Source organism: Diabrotica undecimpunctata, chromosome 9 (genome assembly GCF_040954645.1).
Source record: "Diabrotica undecimpunctata isolate CICGRU chromosome 9, icDiaUnde3, whole genome shotgun sequence".
Taxonomy (NCBI): domain Eukaryota; kingdom Metazoa; phylum Arthropoda; class Insecta; order Coleoptera; family Chrysomelidae; genus Diabrotica; species Diabrotica undecimpunctata.
This window is the reverse complement of record NC_092811.1, coordinates 27079954-27100178: the sequence shown is the minus strand read 5'-3', so window position 1 is coordinate 27100178 and position 20225 is coordinate 27079954. Positions and strand designations below refer to the sequence as shown.

Here is a 20225-nt window from a genome sequence, read left to right as displayed (position 1 = left end):
GCTATCATAAATAGATCAAACTTTTGGCTAAATTTGCGCCAGTTTTCAGATATATTCCCATCTAATACTAGAGATTCAGGTGGCTTAAACGTGGATTCCATGATAATACCAAAAAATGATACTCACGTGTTACAATACAAGGTTACAGTTGAGTACCTATCCAAACAAGAAATGGTTACACCACGCAAAGATTATCACATCTGACACCATGTATAAGCCTGATGGAAGGTGTAATAAATAAAACAAATACTAGATTGAGTAATTGTATAAGCAACAAGTATATTAACTTCACATGCCAGTAACTTAACCTAACAACTGTGTCTAACCTAATAACCTGTCTGGTCACCTCCTGTCATGCCATCTTGTTACCAACATGAATAATATGATTGTCACTTAACTGGGTATCATACATAAAAAGCTAATTGTGAAGAAGAAAAGAAGAATGAAATTAAATTATCTGACATTTATTTTTTTGTATTTATTTTAAGTCACTTTAACTCATAAAACATTTACAATGGCACATGTATATCAATTTTATGAAGAATCTCAACACACGGAAACCGTTATAGTACACTCTTACAAGTAAGACATTTTTTGGATTATTTTGTCGCAGTTTAAACTTTGTCAAGGGCTGTTTAATCATCCATATATTAGTTTTGGCTATATATTCGTATTTAAAATGTAGAACCACGTAGTTTTTTTTATTTCTAAGGGTATACATGTTAAATATATCATTATCATTATATAGTCGCATATCTTTGCCCGTTTGTTGCATCTGTCCACCGTGTTGGAGGTCCACATCTACATCTGTATGTCCAAAATCTAGGACGTTATTTCATTATGCGTTTAATCTACGTTATTTATTTATATTCTGTAGTGTGTATTTGTGTTTTATTCGTCTCAGGCCGGCTCCACACATGGGATCCTATGCTGGCGCCAACGTTGCAGCCGACGTTGGGTCAACTGTGTTCCCACGTTCGGTGAGGCATCCACACATTGGGTTGAGAATTGGGGCGATATCAGTCTGTTCTCTCTAGAACCGACGTCAACATGTCCGACATGGAAATTTCATTGGCTGTGAGTGTCGTGATAGTGAGTGCACATGATGGTATTGCTACAAAAAAGGCGAATTTTACGTCATTTTGTCTACAGCGTTACTTCTTAGTTACTTGAAGCTACTACATCTTTAGAGATGCTTATTTAGTAACTGCAGACTGAATATATGAGTGTAAACCTGACGTCGAGGTCAGGTTTACACTCATATAAACTCAATTCCCAAATTTCTTACCCTGCTACTTTGGCTATATTCTGCATCAAACGTGACTTTAATCAACAGCCGATATAGGAAAGTATATATTTTAAAAGTAACATGACCACACGGCGTGGTCTATTAGGACAAAATGATTTATATTACAAAATTAAAAGCATATACTTTTATAAAATATTTAGATAAGTACATTTTTTTGTGTGCCTGAAAGGTACTGAAAAAAACAGATATGTATATTATTAATTTATGTAAGAAATAGCCTTTTGAGCATAAACCCCGTTATAATAGACCACCGACGTGTATCAGAGTGTTAATCCTAAACAACTCAACGGAGGTGGCTCAGGTGAACGAAGATCAATTTTTACATGTTGTAAATTTTTTTTAATGCCGTCACGGAATGCAAATTTTCTTCGATAAGGTTATTTTTATTTTCTAAACAGAATGCTGTGTAAAATGGCAGCACAAGCGTTTTAAAGAAGACTCTTTATAAACTGTGGTTTGTCTTTAGTTCATTTTCTTTTGCTTTGCTAGATTGTGCAAAATTAGGTACCGAATTTTATGCAGGATGTGAAAATTAGGCGCCAACAACTAAATTATGCGCAAATAGCATAAATATACGCAGATTGGGACACTGCTGTAGCGCCAATGTGTGGTCGGCATCGACGGCAACACCAGTATTGGCGCCAATCCCTTTGATGTGTACGCAAAAAACGACAGTCCCCATGGCTCCCATGTGTGGAGCCAGCGTTAGGTTTTAATAAACTCTTTAGTGTATTTACTTAAATAATGTTTATTTTCTACAGGAGTTTTTAGAAGAAAATATTTATCTTGTAAGAGCTGTGTGCCATTACAAACTGCACCCACTTTTCTTTCGTTGTAACTATTCCGTGTTAACCCAATTGAGAAATTCTTCACACATACATGTGTCTGAAAACTCGTACACGGACATGGAATTTTCTATAACCGCGTGTTAGTTCAGATTGTTTTCTTTTATTTATAATAACAAATGTGAAGGTCCTTAGAAAGATGACAAAAGAAAATGGAAATCATGAATACGATTAAGATAATAAAGTTACAATATCTTGGCCACGTTATGAGAGGGGATAAATATGTGTTACTACAAACCATAATGCAGGGAAAACGAAGTATGGATAGAAGACGCATTTCCTGGCTCAACAATCTGAGAAAGTGGTATAATTGCAGTTCCGTCGACTTGTTCAGAGCTGCAATCTCAAAAGTGAAAATAGGTGTGATGATTACCAATCTTCTTAGAGGAGACGGTACCTAAAGAAGAAGAAATGTAACAATATCTTAACCGTGCACAGATGATCATAACCGTTATTATGATCTATGTCCGTGGTTCATTATTGTGTATCTGTTAAAAATATCTTGATCGGTCTCTAGATGAGGATGAAGTAACCTTGTGTATTCCTTTGGGTTATTCCATCTACTAACTATTCATCGATATCGTGTTAGGGATATCACTGTGTATTTGTGTGATTGAAGAATCTATTAAAAGGGGCTGACAAAAGTCTATGCAATAAAAAACCAGTCTTTCAAATCAAATTATGTTTTTCAGAACATACAATGAAGTATCAAACAAAATCCACAGAGCTGCTGTTATTATCCAAAGCTTATTCAAAGGTATAGTTGTCAGAGCCCAGATAAGGAGAATGAACGCAGCTGCTACTATGATCCAAAGATATTGTAGAGGTTGGCTTTTAAGATATCATTTACCGGATATTATGGCAAAAACATATGATACAATGTGCATTAAGCAGTATAACACTGCTGCTGTTAAGATACAAGCCAGATGGAGAGGATACTTAGTAAGTTAGTGAACTTCTTCAGGTCTTCCCTATTAATGAAAGTTGGCCATCACTAGAGCAAATTCATTTATGTCTTTTTTATCATTTATGACCTTTAATAGTTAATGTGTATGTTTGCCGGTCCAATCTCTCCCTTTGTGTCTTATTATGTTTTTAGTATCGTTATGAAGTATTTGGAGCTTCTGCTTTTCTAGACAATTATAATATAAGACTAATTCTAGACTAATATAAGACGGCTGATTTCAGCGCAGGTTCTTTTTCTTTTTTCTCTGGATAATCTTTGTACAAGTTATTTTCTTTCCTCTATGACTTTCCTCTATGATTTTGACTTTCTTCGGCCAGATATCTAAAGTGTTTCACCCTTTCCAGGGTTTTGTTATCTAATCTTAGTAATGAGTCGATATTTCCGATACATTTTGTTTTCTTTGCGTTGATTGTTAAGCTCTTTTCAGTGCATTCGTTGTTTACAGCGTTCAACAGGGTTTAAAGGCCTTCTAGACACTCTGTCATCCAGAATTGGCACCTTCAATTTCCGAATTTTAAGTGTAGGCATTAAACAACATCCCTATCTGACACCACTCTTAAAAGAAACTTTAGATCCACCTTAATACAAGCGGTCTGATTGAAGTAAAGAATTCTGAGGAATCTAATGGCATACGTATCCAGACTGAGTCTAATCATTGAAATACATACATCAAAAATGCTAAAGTATTATTCCACTTTTTTCAATAAAAACTTTTCAAGATAAAAATATCCACTTCTACGGAGCATTATCCAGGGAAAATTTGTAGAAAGCAGAAGTATAGGGAGAAAAAAAAAATGTTTTGGCTTCGAAATTTAAGGGAGTGGTTTGGTTGTAACTCCAATCAACTGTTCTGCTCAGCTGTAACTAAGATTCAAACAGTGGCGGATCCAGAGCTTTTTGTCGGGGGGGGGGGGGTGGTCACATGGGTCTTGAGTGTGATTTTGATATAGGATTTAGTTTTTTGCCCCTTTCACTAGCTGATCCCCAGAAATTTTTGTCGGAAAGGTGGGCCATGGGTCTTGAGGGTGATTTTTTATATAAGATTTAGATTTTTGCACCTTTAAGATTGATATGATTTGTGCCTCGTGGCTCAAATTGAATCCACAGTGAAAACTCTTGTTCTACTGTGGAATATGCAGAATAATATCCCGGAAAGTGTCAACAATTCTTTTTAATGCAACTTTTTATTCTGGTGTGTTATCAGTCTTACGTAAAACAACTCCAAGATTAAATAGATTCATATCTTTCGGTGAAAGTTTCTTCTAAATCAGTTAAGATATTGTCTAAAGAAGGTAAATAAATAGATCTTCGGAAATTTTCTTCGCAAGAATTAGCAGGTTGGTTTTGACGACAGGTTTGACGAGAAACTATACGAGGCATCTTCAATTCAATCTCTAGTCGATCAGCTGTTTCCTTTATATCATAGTAAAGTTAGCTAAAAACAGGTTCAGAATTTGATCTTTTATCTTGAAGAATGCATTTAGTGTCCTCTATGACCTCAGTAGCCTTCTTCAAATCCAATTTTGGTAACTGAAGAAGACGACTAAGTGATACAGTTGTACCTAAAACATCACTAAGACAAACTACTCAAATGAGAAATCCCGGGCTCCTAATAGTTTGCAATAATGAAAATGTTAATAGTTTGCATCGGCTGACATTTTACTGTCTTTCCACGTAGAAATTGTTTCAAGAGCATTGTATATTTTGTTGATTGATTGGTCCTGGAACTGAAGATGACCTTCATGCCTTTCAACCCAACGAGTTTCACAAATACCTTGGACAGCAGCCCCAGTTCCTTTATTTGTATTCACTAACGTATTAGACAGAGCTAATGCAACAACAATATTCACTTTAATATTTATTGTTGTGAATTTATTAAAAGGTTCAATATTTATAACACTTACGGATTTAATTTATTTCTTTATTTATATTAACTTATCTGACAATAATTTATTATATTCGTACGTAACAAATTCGCGAGCGCGGGGTCTTGAGAATTAACCCTCCCTCCATATAAAAATGTTGTATTTATATACGAAATCCTGATATACTAGAACAGCATCGAAAGATCGCATTGTCTTGCATCGAAAAATCGAGAAGCATCTAGTTGGAGAATTCACCATAATTTGAATCTAGAACCTCCGGCGAAATTTCTACAACAAAACAGAATATTAGTCATCATATATTTTACAGTTATTTTTAGGCCAGGATTTTTATCGTAACATTGCCCCCCTCTTAAAAGATGGTTCCTCCTGGAACCTTGTCGGGACTGGAACCGGAACTGTATGCTGGTATCGGCAACTGGACCCTCTTTTACAACTTCCAGTTGTATAAAAATGACAAGGGACGGTTTTCTCTCCGCACCAGTAACTATGCGGATTGCAACAGACTAACACCTGGACTTCGGTGTCTTTGAAGATCTCCTCCACCATATTTCGGATAACCCTCCAATCTAATTGGCGGCACTCCAACTTTGGCATGGCTAACTTTTGCACGTCGGACTCTAGTACGTGCTCTCTCAATTGAAGTAAGGCTTCCCATACATCTCGGTAGGTAGGTTGGTCACGGGCAGTGTCTTTTGTTACCAGGTAGAAAAGGTAACGTGATGCATCTTGGAGTTTCAAGGTTTTACCGGGAGCTGGCACCTGGCATTGAAGTTCTGCAACTCGACCAAACTTCCTTCGAAAGACGGATGCCAACCCTGGTGCGTCTTTGATACTGGCCGGGATGGTGAGGGCCAGCGAGTAGTCATCGGGGAGCGCTAGTAGATCTTGCTTTTCTTCAGTGGTAACACCATGTCTCGCTTTACCGGTACCTCCATAGGCACCCATGAATTCCTCAAACGTGAGGTCAGACACATCGTGGACTTGGTTTACTTCCACTTCTTCATCTACGTCGTGGTCACCTTCGAAAGACGCCAGCCGGTTATGGTGTACTATCATCGGCTTTCCCTTCGGAATCTTGCTTATTCGGTAGATGACATCGTTGATCTTCTCCATAATGAGGTATGGACCTTCCCAAAACTGCTGCAATTTGGGAGAACAACCTTTTCGCTTCTTGGGATTATACAGCCATACTTTGTCGTTCTTCTTAAAGCAACCCTTTTCGGCTTGTGTATCGTACCGTTTCTTCATTCGGTCGCTAGCGATCTGAAGGTGGGAACGGACCAACTCATGTACATCGTCCATTCTTCTTCGTAATTCGATCACATAATCTTCACCTGCTACATCTTCTCCAGGTCGACACCCAAACTCTAGATCACAAGGTAGTCGCATTTCGCGTCCGAATAGGACTTTCGCTGGTGTCTGGCCTGTTGATTCGTTAACAGCAGATCTGTAGGCCATTGTGAAGAACGGAAGGTATTGGTCCCAGTCTCGCTGATGATCGGACACCATCTTTGTCAAATATTTGCCAACTGTCCTATTCATCCGTTCTACCATACCATCAGATTGCGGATGATATGCTGTAGTTCTTGTTTTCTTCATGCCTAGTCTATCACATATTCCTTGAAATAGATCGCTTTCGAAGTTCCTGCCTTGGTCACTATGGATCTCCAAAGGCACTCCAAATCGGCTGATATATTCTTGGATCAACTTATCTGCAACGGTGGCGGCCTTCTGGTCTGGAAGTGCGTAAATCTCGACCCACTTAGTGAAGTAATCCATTACTACCAGCATGTACTTGCCTCCATTTTCACTTTCTGGAAATGGCCCAGCGATGTCCAAAGCTATTCTTTCAAACGGGCTTCCAACATTATATTGTCTCATAGGAGCTCTCCTTTTTCGGTAAGGCCCGTTACTCGTGGCACAAATAGTACATTTCTTACACCAGTCTTTTACATCGTCGGAACTGTTCATCCAATAAAACCGTTCCCGAATTCGCTGAAGGGTTTTCCTTACACCAAAATGCCCTCCCGATGGACTGTCGTGTAACTGACGAAGTACTTCGGCTATTCTGCTCTTTGGGATCACCAACTGTCTTCTCTTCTCTGAACCGTCATCATTTTCCAGGACTCGTTTAAGCAAGCCATCTTCGATGATAAATGAGTCCCACTGGGCCCAATACGTCTTAACTACTGAGCATAGGTTTGATATTTCCTGCCAAGGTGGTCGACGGTTTTCCTCTTTCCATTTTCGGATTTTCTGTATAACTGGATCTCTCTCTTGTTCTTCCCTGATCTTAGTAGGCGTCCAGTCGTCGTTGACAATCGTCGTTCTTAGCACTGCTGCTTCCTTGGATTCCGTTTTGTTGCAGTGGGAACACTCTGCTGAGCATGGCCTTCTGGAAAGAGAATCAGCGTTTCTGTGGCTAACTCCGGCCCGGTGCTCAATCTTAAAATCGTATTCTTGGAGTCGTTCGATCCACCTGGCTATCTGACCCTCTGGATTCTTAAACTGCATCAACCACTTAAGGGCGGCATGGTCGGTTCGGATTAGAAACTTTCTTCCATAGAGGTATTGATAGAAGTGCTCTACTGATTTCACTACTGCCAGAAGTTCTCTTCTCGTGACGCAATAATTCCGCTCAGGTTTTGAAAGAACTTTACTAAAATATCCGAGGACTCGTTCCTGTCCTCCTTGAATCTGAGACAGCACTCCTCCAATTCCCACATTACTTGCATCTGTATCTAAGATGAACTCTCCTTCTGGCAGTGGATACCCTAAAATTGGTGCTGTTATTAAATGCTTTTTCAAGGTCTCAAAGGCATTTTGGCAGTCTGTATCCCAGCGGTAATCTCTTGCTTCCTCCGTAAGTCGCGTTAATGGCTTAGCGATATCTGCAAACTTCTTAATAAACCTCCGGTAGTAAGTACATAGTCCAAGAAAACTTCTCACTTGATGTTTGTCAGTTGGTTTTGGCCATTCCTTAATGGAATCGATTTTTCCCTTATCCACGGCCACTCCTTCTTTACTGACTATATGACCCAGATAATTGACTTTACCTTGAAATAGCTGGCACTTCTTGGGGTTTAACATCAATTGGGCAGCTTTAAGTCGATTAAAAACGTTTTCTAAATTCTTCAGATGTTCTTCGAATGTCTCCCCCAAGACGATTATGTCATCCAAATAAACCAGGCATGTTTTCCAAGATAACCCTCTCAACACATTTTCCATAAGCCTCTCAAATGTCGCAGGAGCATTACAGAGTCCAAATGGCATAACGTTGAATTGCCACAATCCAGATCCTGTGGTGAAGGCTGTCTTTTCTTTATCTACTGGGTCCATTTCTACCTGCCAGTATCCAGACTTCAAATCCAAAGTAGAAAACAATTTACTTCCAGCCAATGTGTCCAATGTGTCATCGATCCGAGGCAGAGGATAACTATCTTTCTTGGTAACGTTGTTCAGCAAACGGTAATCCACACAGAACCTCGTCGTTCCGTCTTTCTTCTTAACCAGGACCACCGGAGAGACCCATGGGCTCGTAGAAGGTTCTATCACCCCGTCTTTCTTCATTTCCTGAACAATCGTTTCAGCTTCCTCTCTCTTCGCCTTTGGTAATCGTCGAGCTGTTTGACGAATTGGCTTAGCATTACCAGTATCAATTTTATGCTTAACAACGGTAGTTCTTCCCGTCTTTCCTCCTTTCGGTACGAAAATATCACGATACTGCCGAAGAAATTCCCTTAATTTCCTTTTCTCCATCTGATTTAGAGACTGTCCTGCAACTGCAACCATTTGGTCGAATTTGTCGTTGGAATTATCAGATGTTGTCGCCTGACGGATTATGGATGTCACAGGTACACAAGTTCCTACCTTTGTCTCTTTCTTGATGGTCACTGGGTAGTCGTTGACATTGATAAGTCTCACAGGAATTTCTTTGGCCGAAGTCACCAATTCCTTTCCAATTATGATTCCACGGCCAACCTCATCGTCGTGGTTCCAAGGCTCCATCATAACAGGTGTCCCTTCGTCTACAATTCCCTGTAGTCGCGCTACTATGATCGTTTCGCTTCTCGCAGGCACGACTGTATCTTCTGTAATGGCTGCTTGCACAGTGTTGTCATTATGTGGATGGAGAAATACCTCTTCGTTGCCAACTTTGATTACCTTATTCTTAAAATCCAATTGGAATCCATGCATATTCATTACGTTCATTCCTAATATAACATCCTCTTCGATGTCAGCAACTATAACAGTATGGACGAACTTTTCTGCTCCAATTCCCAATTGTACCTGGATTTCTCCATGAATGTTAGCATTTTCACCTGTAGCGGTCCGAAGTCGCAACCTCGTTGGTAACAGTTTCTTTCGGCTGTTTATAACTGTCGGGCGTATAATGGTTCTGGTCGCTCCGGTATCCACCAACAACGTATGCTTTTTACCATTTATGTCTCCATCTACATATACACTATCTTCACGACATTTCAAAGAAGCTATTAGTATGAGAGGGTCTTTGGAAAAGTTCTGGGTCGAAGCTGCCCCCCTAAGGCTGACCCGTTCTAGTTTTCCTGATGGTGAGTTTCTTGATTTGCGTCGTACCTAGGGTGCTTACAGGAGCTTCGCACGTGTCCTATTTCGCCACAATTCCAGCATCTGATGGTCTTCGTTTTCTTATATGTCATGCTTTTCATCATATTAACGAGCTGGTCAAGTTTATCTTCATCTCCTTCCTCTTTTACAGTCCTAACTTTACTGTACCCACCAGAGGCCTGCGTAGCTGACTCGTATTCGAGGGCGGCGGATAAGACATCAACCAGCGTCTTGTGACGAGCTAATCGTAGTGTTCTCTGCATTTCATGATCACGAAGACCATCAATAAACGTTTGAACGGCCAATTTTTCCATCATGTCTTCGGGAGCTGTTGGATAAGCATATCGTACTAATCTGGCAATATCTACCTCATATTCTTGAAGAGCCTCATCTTTCTTCTGTCTACGATTTTTAAGCTGCGACTGATATACATGCTCCAAATGTTCGTGGCCATATCGCATATTTAACCTCTTCTTCAGTTGTTCGAAATCATCGGTCTCCTCTACTGCTATGGTCTGAAGCACATCTAAGGCATCTCCTCGAAGAGCGATAGTCAGGTTTACCGCCTTTTCTTTTTCAGACCATCCATTTGCTCTTGCGGCTGATTCGAACTGTTTCATGTAGTTGTTCCGTTCAATGATTTTCCGTCGAAAGTTGGGACTTTAACATGAATAGAACCTCCACTTCCTTCAAATTTCGGCCGTCTCTCCAACTTACATTTCGTCTCGTCTTCTTTTATCTCCACTGTAATTGGATTGTTTCCTCTCTCTGCTGTCCCGGTTTCCTCCATCTTCTTTTCCATCTCTTTCCATATCTTTTCTTCGAAGGCCAACATATCGGCAGCAACTTGGTTTTTTAACGAAGATATTCTATCGTCCAGGGCAGACATCTCAGAAGTGACTTTAGAGATTTCCGAAGAGATGTTAGCAGAGACTTTGCTTTCCAGAGAAGAAATCTCGTTAGAAACTTTGCTTTCTAAAGAAGCGATGTCGCCGGATACTTTGTTCTCCAATGATGCGATGTCGCCGGAAACTTTGGCTACATCACCAGAAACTTTGGCTACATCAGAAGAAACTTTCGAAATATCGTCAGAAACTTTGTTCTCCAATTTCGAAATCGACGAGATGACAGCATCATGTTTGTCTTCAAATATATAAGTCTCTGGATCTAGTCCTTCTTCTAGCAAAGCGTTCTTTAGTCGTTGGACTAACTCAGCCTTTTTTCCGGTGGAAGATAATTCTCTGTCTTCAAGATGTCTTCTTAAATTAGTCACTGTCAGCTCATAAATCGTAGCCATTTTCACAATTTATTTTATATTCACTTGTATTATTATTATAAGTCTAATTTATGTTCGATCTCACTCTGACACCATTTGTTGTGAATTTATTAAAAGGTTCAATATTTATAACACTTACGGATTTAATTTATTTCTTTATTTATATTAACTTATCTGACAATAATTTATTATATTCGTACGTAACAAATTCGCGAGCGCGGGGTCTTGAGAATTAACCCTTCCTCCATATAAAAATGTTGTATTTATATACGAAATCCTGATATACTAGAACAGCATCGAAAGATCGCATTGTCTTGCATCGAAAAATCGAGAAGCATCTAGTTGGAGAATTCACCATAATTTGAATCTAGAACCTCCGGCGAAATTTCTACAACAAAACAGAATATTAGTCATCATATATTTTACAGTTATTTTTAGGCCAGGATTTTTATCGTAACATTATTATAGATAAATTTTAAAATGTAGCACACAGTCTTAACAATTATAAGACATATTCAAATTACAAACAACCAATTCGTAGACAAAACGGAAGATAAGAAATACCTAATTCAAAATAAAAATGTGCTAATTTCGTGCGAAAAAAATGTACATTGAATAAGAAATAATGTGTGGGCGTAATTCTATCTCGTCAATAATCGAACGATTCTCTGGCACTCAAATGACGAATTAACAAAATTTGAAAATCGCGTAACTCTGAATCCGCGGGGTAGGTAGCGCTCTACACTTACCCCTAGAATAAATTAGTTTGAATAATTTCTACTCTTGATTTCCTACTTATAGGGTTGATGGATTTGAAATTATTTCTTTTAGGATTATTTGATTGATATTTAATTTTGTTTGGGAGGGTATCATCCAAAGGTCGACCTTGGATCCACCACTGGCTCCAAATAGCAATTATCATAAACTTCGAAACGGAGACGGCACGTGAAGAAGAAGTGTCTTTACGTATGTTTTTAGGTGTTTTACTGCTCACTCATATTATGCAAATTAAAATCCAACTTAGAAAATGTCGTGCCGAATTTTTAGTAACTTATTTCCTATATTTAGTGCTGGGAACATAAAATAAACATTCTTAAACAAAATGCATACTATTTTTAAACTGTTGAAAAAGTACAACTATTTAAGTGGTAAAGATGGTTTGGTTAAAGTTGTAGCATTTTATATTGAAGTCCCCTCGTATATGTGATATATTGAGGTCCCCTCATATATGTTTGAGAGATCTAAGAATGTTTTTGATGTAATTTTGTTCCTATCGTACGTGTTGGAACCCAAATGTTTTCAATTTTTTCTTAGCGTCGAAAAGTGATATAAATCATTTTAGAGTTGTTTATTATTTTAAAGATGTGTATTTTCTCAGCAATTTCTTTTAATGTTTTATTCGAAGTCGCCTTATAATTTTGATACGTCGTAGAAATGGAATCTTCTGCGTTTTAATTCCTGTCAAGTGTTTGTTTATTTTCAACTTATATCTGTGTTCAGTTTTTTTTTAATTTATTGTTAACTTCTGACAGCTCGTTTTATTATTATTTTGATTTTATTTGTTTTATTTAAAAAAAAAAAGGTTACCCCCATGCTATTTTGTAAGTTTTTGTAGCATCTCCTGAGTTTGTAAATCAGTAAATGACATGTAAGTTTTTTGTATTTTGTGACTATTGTGGTAATATTTTTGTATTGTCTTTTTTGAGCATTCTTGTGTTCTCTATGTTTTGTAACTGTTTGTGATAAGACACAATAAATGTTAAATTTTGTTTTTTAACATTTTGTTTATTCCTTTTTAACTAACCCTTTTTGAGTTTTATTTGAAAAAGATATGTTTTTTATGTTTAATAATTATATCTCCAGTTACAACTAGCTGTTGTGATGGTTATAATTAGGCACCTCAAAGTGGCGCTCTATATAAATTACTAGAGGTGTTTCCTGTTTCTTTCTGTTTTGTTTGTCCCAAGAAATTTGTATAAGAACCCCTTTATTTCATTTTTTTGTAGTTGCCCCAATCCAACCCCCTTGTCTTGTACTTATCCACGACCCCAGCTCTCCTACCAAAACCTGAGCATATGTTCGCATATGTTTCGATTATTTTGCTTGCCCTTCTCCACTCCCAGTAGTTTCTTTCCCCAATTTTCTACCCCTTGTATTAATGCCCCATGTGGTAGGCAAAATATTTCGTTACAAAGTTGAAATCAGATTACGGTCAATCATTGATGATTAGAAAAATTTGGCTATATAATTTCGTTCCGTTAACAATAGATCTGCGCGAAGAAGTTACTCTACTCTTTCATATTCTAATATCTACACTAATTTATTTAAAGTCTTCTAAACACTAACACTAAAACACGATTAATTTATAATATTTATTTACTTAACCGTACAAATTTATATTTTGGACTAACTCAAAAAATGTAAATTGCTGTTGTATATACTTTGTCTCGCTCTTCTGAACGCTCCCAGACCCCAGTAGAATTTTCTCGGCGGCATTAGCCCAGTTGCAGATCGAATCGAAAAAACAGTCATGTAGTATGTTTGATTAGGGGCGTATATGCGTAATATTATTATCAATTCCCACCATACAGTTTCTCCAATACTGTGTAATAAAAAATAGTTCATTCCATTTTATTAGGTACGAAAGTATAAGGTCTGTGTTAAAGACATAATAGAAATGAGAAATACAGCCGAAAAGGCTGACGAAACTATAAAGGAGCAGTTACAACGACATTTTAGCGAAATAGGATTGGACGAATTTAAGTGTAATACAAAGGATGCTCAAAAAGTATTTGAAATACTATTTGACCGACATCATCTACTACGAACTCAACATATAGAAGGAGTACTATCTCAGAAAGGAACACAGTAAGTTTTTCCATAATTGTTTGGATATTTAACATTTGTTAATGAATCTCGAAGCATTTTTTATACTTACTATATAGTTTAAAGTTATTTTCCTCTCTAATATTAATAGTTAATTTTTAACTGTGTTAAAAAAGCACCCACGTCCCACAACCATATATTAAAACTGAAAGTATTAAAGTTTTATATACCTATCATGAACTGTATCTTCCTTGTTAGGCAGTGACTTCTAAGGTATTTCATTAGTCTGTACTAACTTTTATTTACGAGCATTATTCTATGATTTACTATGGTTTATGGTATACAACCTACAATCTCCCATTATGTCTGGCTTTTACAGATTATGAAAAAGCTTTTGGTAGCGTAGAACTATGGGCAATAGAAGAAGCATTAGTCAACAACCGGATCGACTCCAGGTACAGAATATTAATACATAATATTTACGAACAAGCTGAAATAATAGTGTCGTTGTGTAATGGAGTCGAAACAAGACCAGTAAAAATCAACCGAGGCGTAAGACAAGGAGACACAATATCTTCAAAATTATTTACAGCTGCTCTAGAAGATATCTTTCAGTCAATAGACTGGGAAAATAAGGGAATCCCTATTAACGGAAGATACTTGAACTATCTTAGATACGCAGAGGATGTAGTACTAATAGCCGACACGTGAAATGCACTGAATACGATGATTGAGGAGCTACACACAGATTTCCTAAAGAAAGGACTGAAAATGAATTTCAGCAAAACTAAACTAATGACAAACAAAAATGACAAACCTATGATAAATATCCAAGGGACAGAGATAGAACACGTAGATGAATATACATATCTGTGTCAAAATGTCAAGGTAAGCAAAGAAAATCAGACTACCGAAATAATAAGACGTGTAAAAATGGGATGGGCAGCATTCGGAAGACTCTCATACGTCTTCTTCTTCTTCATGTGCCATCTCCTCTAAGAAGGTTGGCAACCATCATGGCAATTCGCACTTTCGATACCGCTGTTGTAAAGAGGTCAGCAGAAGTGCAGCTAAACCAAGCTCTCAAATTGTTTAACCAGGAGATGCGTCTCATTCCGCGACTCCTTCTACCCTGTATTCTTCTTTGCATTATTAATTGCAACAAGTTATAACGCTCGCCCCTCATGACATGTCCCAGATATTGCAGTTTTCTGACTTTAATTGTATTTAAAACCTCTTTATCTTTTCCCATTCTCCTCAACACCTCGACATTCGTGACTCTATCCACCCAACTTACTCATACGTACTTAAAAATAAAAATATACCTCAAAGACTGCAAACTAAAGTGTTTAACTACCTGTATCCTGTACTTACATATGGAGCTCAAACCTGGACATTACTAAAATAAACATTTAGAAGATCAGAAACACTCAGAGAGCTATAGAACGACAGATGCTGGGTATCTCGCTCAAAGACCATAAAACCAATGAAGACATTCGTAATAGAACAAAAGTAAAAGATACTGTCGAACAGTCAGCTAAACTGAAGTGGAAATGGACTGAACCAAACGAACGTCTTAAGGATGACCGATGGAATAAAGAAATCGAGAATTGGCGGCCATATGAAGCCAAAATACCACGAGGAAGACCGCAAATGCGCTGGAGCGACGATATTAAAAGAACTGCAGGACCAATGTGGAAACACAAACAACAGAGATGAATGGCGAGAATTAGGAGAGGACTATATTCGGCAATCCGAATAGAGAGGGCTTAAAAAAATTATGGTTTATGTCTTCCAATATGATGTTGTTAGTGTTTACCATGCTTCCCAGATAAAAGAATTATTAAACGATTTTAAAATTATAGTCACCGACAAGTTACCGTCGATATTGAAGTTTTTGGGGCTGGTTAAAAAAGACAAAGATTTAGCAAACATGTCGCGCACAGAGAATACTCCATGAAATAAACTTTGTTTTTGTAAACGAGGAGTAAAGTCGACCATAATGGAACGGCCCGATATTCTGAAATGGAGGCATCAGTATTTGCGTGAGATAAAAAATTTCGTTCCCAAGCATACACCGTCGTTGATTTGGATGAAACTTGGGTGAATGCATGTTTCCAAAAAATAACACGATCTTTCTCTCAAATAGCCGACACAACGAGCCCCCCGATTTGTTATAGTGCATGCGGGTAGTGAATTTGGCTTTGTGGAATGTGCTCCTTTTTGGTTTTTAGCCAAAAAAACTCAGCAGACTATCATGATGAGTTGGATGGATGGTATTATATTTGAAAAATGACTTAACGAAAAACTGCTTCCTAATCCTCCAGAAAAAAATGTTGTGGTGATGGATAATGCTTCGTACCATTCGAGAAGAGAAGAAGTGATTCCGACACAAGCGTTTAATAAAGATCAAATTAAGACATGGTTGCTGAAGAAAGATATCTAAAGATATCTTTTTTAAAGAAGATTATTTAAAATCAGAGCTTATGAAACATATTCAAAGAAGTATATATAAGATATGAAATCGACTAGATGTGCAAAGAGAAAAATGTTGCCATTCTGCCTAATACCTGTATTCCATTGTGAGTTGAATACAATTGAAAAGTTATAGATTCAAGTCAAACGACATATTGCCTCATACAACATAGAGTTTCAGACCACCGCAATGGAACAATTTGATAAATAAAATAACTATATTGTCCATGTAAAAAGTTTATTAAACAATAATTATTAGCGTGAGTAACTGAGAATATTAACTAAACATGCAAATCCATCATTAACATAAATTGCTAATTAAGTTTCAGAATTTGCAAAATTACCAACAAAAACACATTGATCACTTTTTAATTGTCCAAAGTCAAATTTATTAAGAAAGGATACAAACTTCTGGTTCCAGCATCGCGGTGATTGCTTAAATCCATATAAGTTTTTATTCAATTTACACACTAAGTTGTGTGACTTCTTACTTTCAAAACCAGTTGGCTGCTTCATATACACACACTCTGGTAGGTCACTATATAGGAACGCAGTCTGTACATCAAAATTAGCAAGTCTAAGGTCCTTTTCCACTGCTAACGATAGCAAAATCCGCACTGAGTCATACCGCACAACCGGCGGGAAAGTGTCTTCATAGTCTATTCCACGTTACTTTATATCGAACAGGATTACCGTCTGAGTCAGTCTTATCACGATAAACCTACTTATTGTTTATCACTTTTGCACCATTGGGCAATTTCACCAAGTCCCATGTGTTATTAAACTTGGGGACATCTATTTCTTTCTGCATTGCTGGTTGCCACTTGTTAGAGTCCTCACACTTTATTGCACTTTCATAACTTATGGGTTCAAGTGTGTCACAGTAGTTTGCTACACCATAATAGACAGGCTTAGACAGCGTATTTCTGTTGCGTAGCTGTCTATCATTAACATTATTATCATTGGCATCATAGAACAGATTACAATCAAAATTATCCTCATCATGATCTGTTGCTTGAGACCTACTACCTTGTGACATGTCTAAACTCTCTTCATTGTCACTTTCTTGAATATCGTACATATTATCATTGTCTCTTTCTTCATTATCATCTAAGAGTTCAAATTTTAATCTAAAGATTTCCTTCTAATTTTTAGTTGTTTCATCTTCATTAAAATTTACAACGCAGCTCACTTCAATTCTTCTCTTCCCACAATCCCAAAGTCTATATTTTGATGAATATCCATCATATCCAACGAACAATAATTTTCTTGATTTTGAATCAAACTATTCACGAAACTGTGATGATATCAACATGTAAGCTGTACTACCAAAAACTCTGTTGTGCTTTAGATCTGGTTTTCTCCCAAACCACTTTTCCTATGGAGTCATGTTTTGTACTTGACTTGAAGCTGTTCGATATTCAGTAGTATTTACAGCTTCAGTCCACAATTCTTCTGATACATTTTTGTTGATAAGCATAGTTCTCGCACTTTCAACAATTGTCCGTAACTGCCTCTCACTGCGGCCATTTTGTTGAGGTGCATAAGGCGCTAAACATTCATGTAATATACCATTCTTCCTGAAAAAGTCCTGAAAGTCATTATTGATATATTCTCCTTTACCTTGGTCACTTCTTAAAATCTTAATCTTATTGCCAGTTTAATTTTCAATCAGTGTTTTAAAATCTTTAAACTTGTTGAGAACATCTGACTTGTGCTTTAGAAAATAAACATTGCAGTAACCGCTACAATCATCTTTAAATAAAACACAATATTTTGATCCACTTGGAGAAGAAATGTTTACTGGTCCACATTTATCTGTGTGAATCATTTCACCTGGTTTGTCTGATCTGCTTCTTGTAAGATTTTTATAGGACTTTCTTGACTGCTTCCTATACTGGCATGTCTCACAGAAAAATTCTTCTTTGTCGTCAACTCTCATATTGTCTACCAAATTAGTTGTTTTCTTAATTGTAGTAAGTTGATATACCCCAGGCGATCATGCCATAACTTTATTGATGATTTACAAGCTAAATTACATTCTACAATAGGCTTAACTCTAAATTGCATGACCCACAGATTATCTCCACGTACTCCAACACATGAAATGTTTCCATTTGGCTCTAGAAATTGACACCTGTTTTTATGAGAATGATAGGTAAAGTTTTTATCTGTCACTGAAAATAAGCTGTGACCAAGTTCAGGAATGTATAGGACAATATTTATAGTACAATCATACCACTCACCTTGGACAAATGTCTGTATTTCAATAACACCTTTACCTTCTGCAGGAATTAGCTTGTCGTTTGCTATTCTAACAAATATAGGTTTAGATAGAGATTCTAATTTTGAAAACAACAATTTTTCACCAGTCATGTGTAGGCTTGCTCCTGAGTCATATATCCACTCACTTTTATTTACACTGGAGGTTGACAAGTACATGGAAGAAATATCACATATACAGTGTGACCCATTTAGATTGGAAACACCTCTATAAAATTTGAAGTTGTTAACCGATTTTAACCAAATTTTTTTTTAATGTCATGTAATAAAAGGTCTATTGCGGGACAAAATATGAAATATTTAGTTAAATTTTCAGGGCAGTCTACGATACTTTTTCTTCGTCGAAAATGGAGAATTTGTATTAGCGATTTTCTTATTAAAAAAATTTCTACGCCATTAGATTTAGAGTGGCTTCAAATAGCTATGACAAAAATTTCATTAAGATATATTTATTAATAACAAACTTATGACAAATTAAAATTTTAAGATTAAAATTTTTAAATTAAACTCACTAAGAAAAAAACACTCTGTATTAACGTTAAAAAAAACACTCTGTATTAACAGAAACATGGAAACATAATTTTAGTTTAATCCTAGTTGCCTCTACCAATCCACCATCTAATTGGATACATTTGTTTGTTTATGAATATTTCTAACTACATTTCTTAGTTCTTGGGGAGTAATTTCTGCACATGCCTGTCGAATTCTTGCACGAAGTTCGTTTTCGTCTCTTGCACGGGTTTGGTAAACTTTTTGTTTGATAACTCTCCAGAGAAAGAAGTCTAAAATTGTGAGATCTGGATGGCCAATCTATCAATGGACTACCCCGGCCTATCCAACGGTTCGGAAAATTTTCATTTAACCATTGCTTCACGGTTCTGGCGTAATGAACAGAACACCCATCTAACTGGATATAGAAATTTAAACGTCCATTAATTGGGAGCTCATGAATAGCATCCCACAAGTCGGTGTTTAAAAATTCTAAAAAGTTCCGTGAGTTCAAGTTTTCTTCAAAAAAGAAAGGACCAATAACTCGCTCGTTCAGTATACCAGACCAGACATTGATTTTTTGAGAATACTGGCTTTTAAAGTTTATTACCCAATGGGGATTATCTACTGTCCAATAGCGACAATTCTGTGATGATACTACTCTATTTGTAGTGAAAGTGGCTTCGTCGGTAAACAACGCGTTTTTTAGAAAATTTATATTGTTTAAATATTCCCCTTGGGCCCATAAACAATATTCTAAACGTTTTGCTTCGTCGCCTTCTTGGAATGTGTGTAACAATTTTGGTTTGTAAGGTTTAATATTATTTACCTTAAGACATCGTCGAATACTCTTTCGAGGCACATTCAAATATAAACTGGCATTCCTTAAACTGGCATTAGTGTTATTTCTAAAATGATCTAAAATGATTTAATCATTTCCTCTTCTTCTTTGTAACGGGTTATTTTTTAAAATTAGTTTTGATACTGCACCATATTCATTAAATATTCTATTTATTTTGTTTACCGTACCGCAGCTAATATTAGGACGATCGGCATGTCTGTCATTAAATATTGTACAAACTTCCCTGGCACTTCTATCGTTATCTCCCAAAAGACGTATAATTTCAATTTTTTCTCTCAAACTTAATCTTGCAGCTATGACACAAAATATTATTAAAAGAATTTGAAGTAAATATTGTTGCAGATATTATGCATAAATTTATGCTAGCACTGAAATTTGTATGACACAAATAATATCAAACAGTAATATCGTTGTCATGGC

At 36.8% G+C, this 20225-nt stretch overlaps 1 protein-coding gene across 1 annotated transcript in view; it reads left to right on the top strand.

Annotated features, from left to right (window-relative positions):
• The first annotated feature begins 443 nt into the window (after positions 1-443).
• Positions 444-20225, top strand: part of LOC140449331 (uncharacterized) — a 32128-nt gene continuing 12346 nt past the window's right edge. Inside the window, exons 1-3 of the mRNA XM_072542466.1 lie at positions 444-582; positions 2847-3096; positions 13509-13738. Of these exons, the coding sequence (XP_072398567.1) occupies positions 515-582; positions 2847-3096; positions 13509-13738 (548 nt within the window). The 5' untranslated portion in view covers positions 444-514. The remainder of the gene's footprint in view (positions 583-2846; positions 3097-13508; positions 13739-20225) is intronic.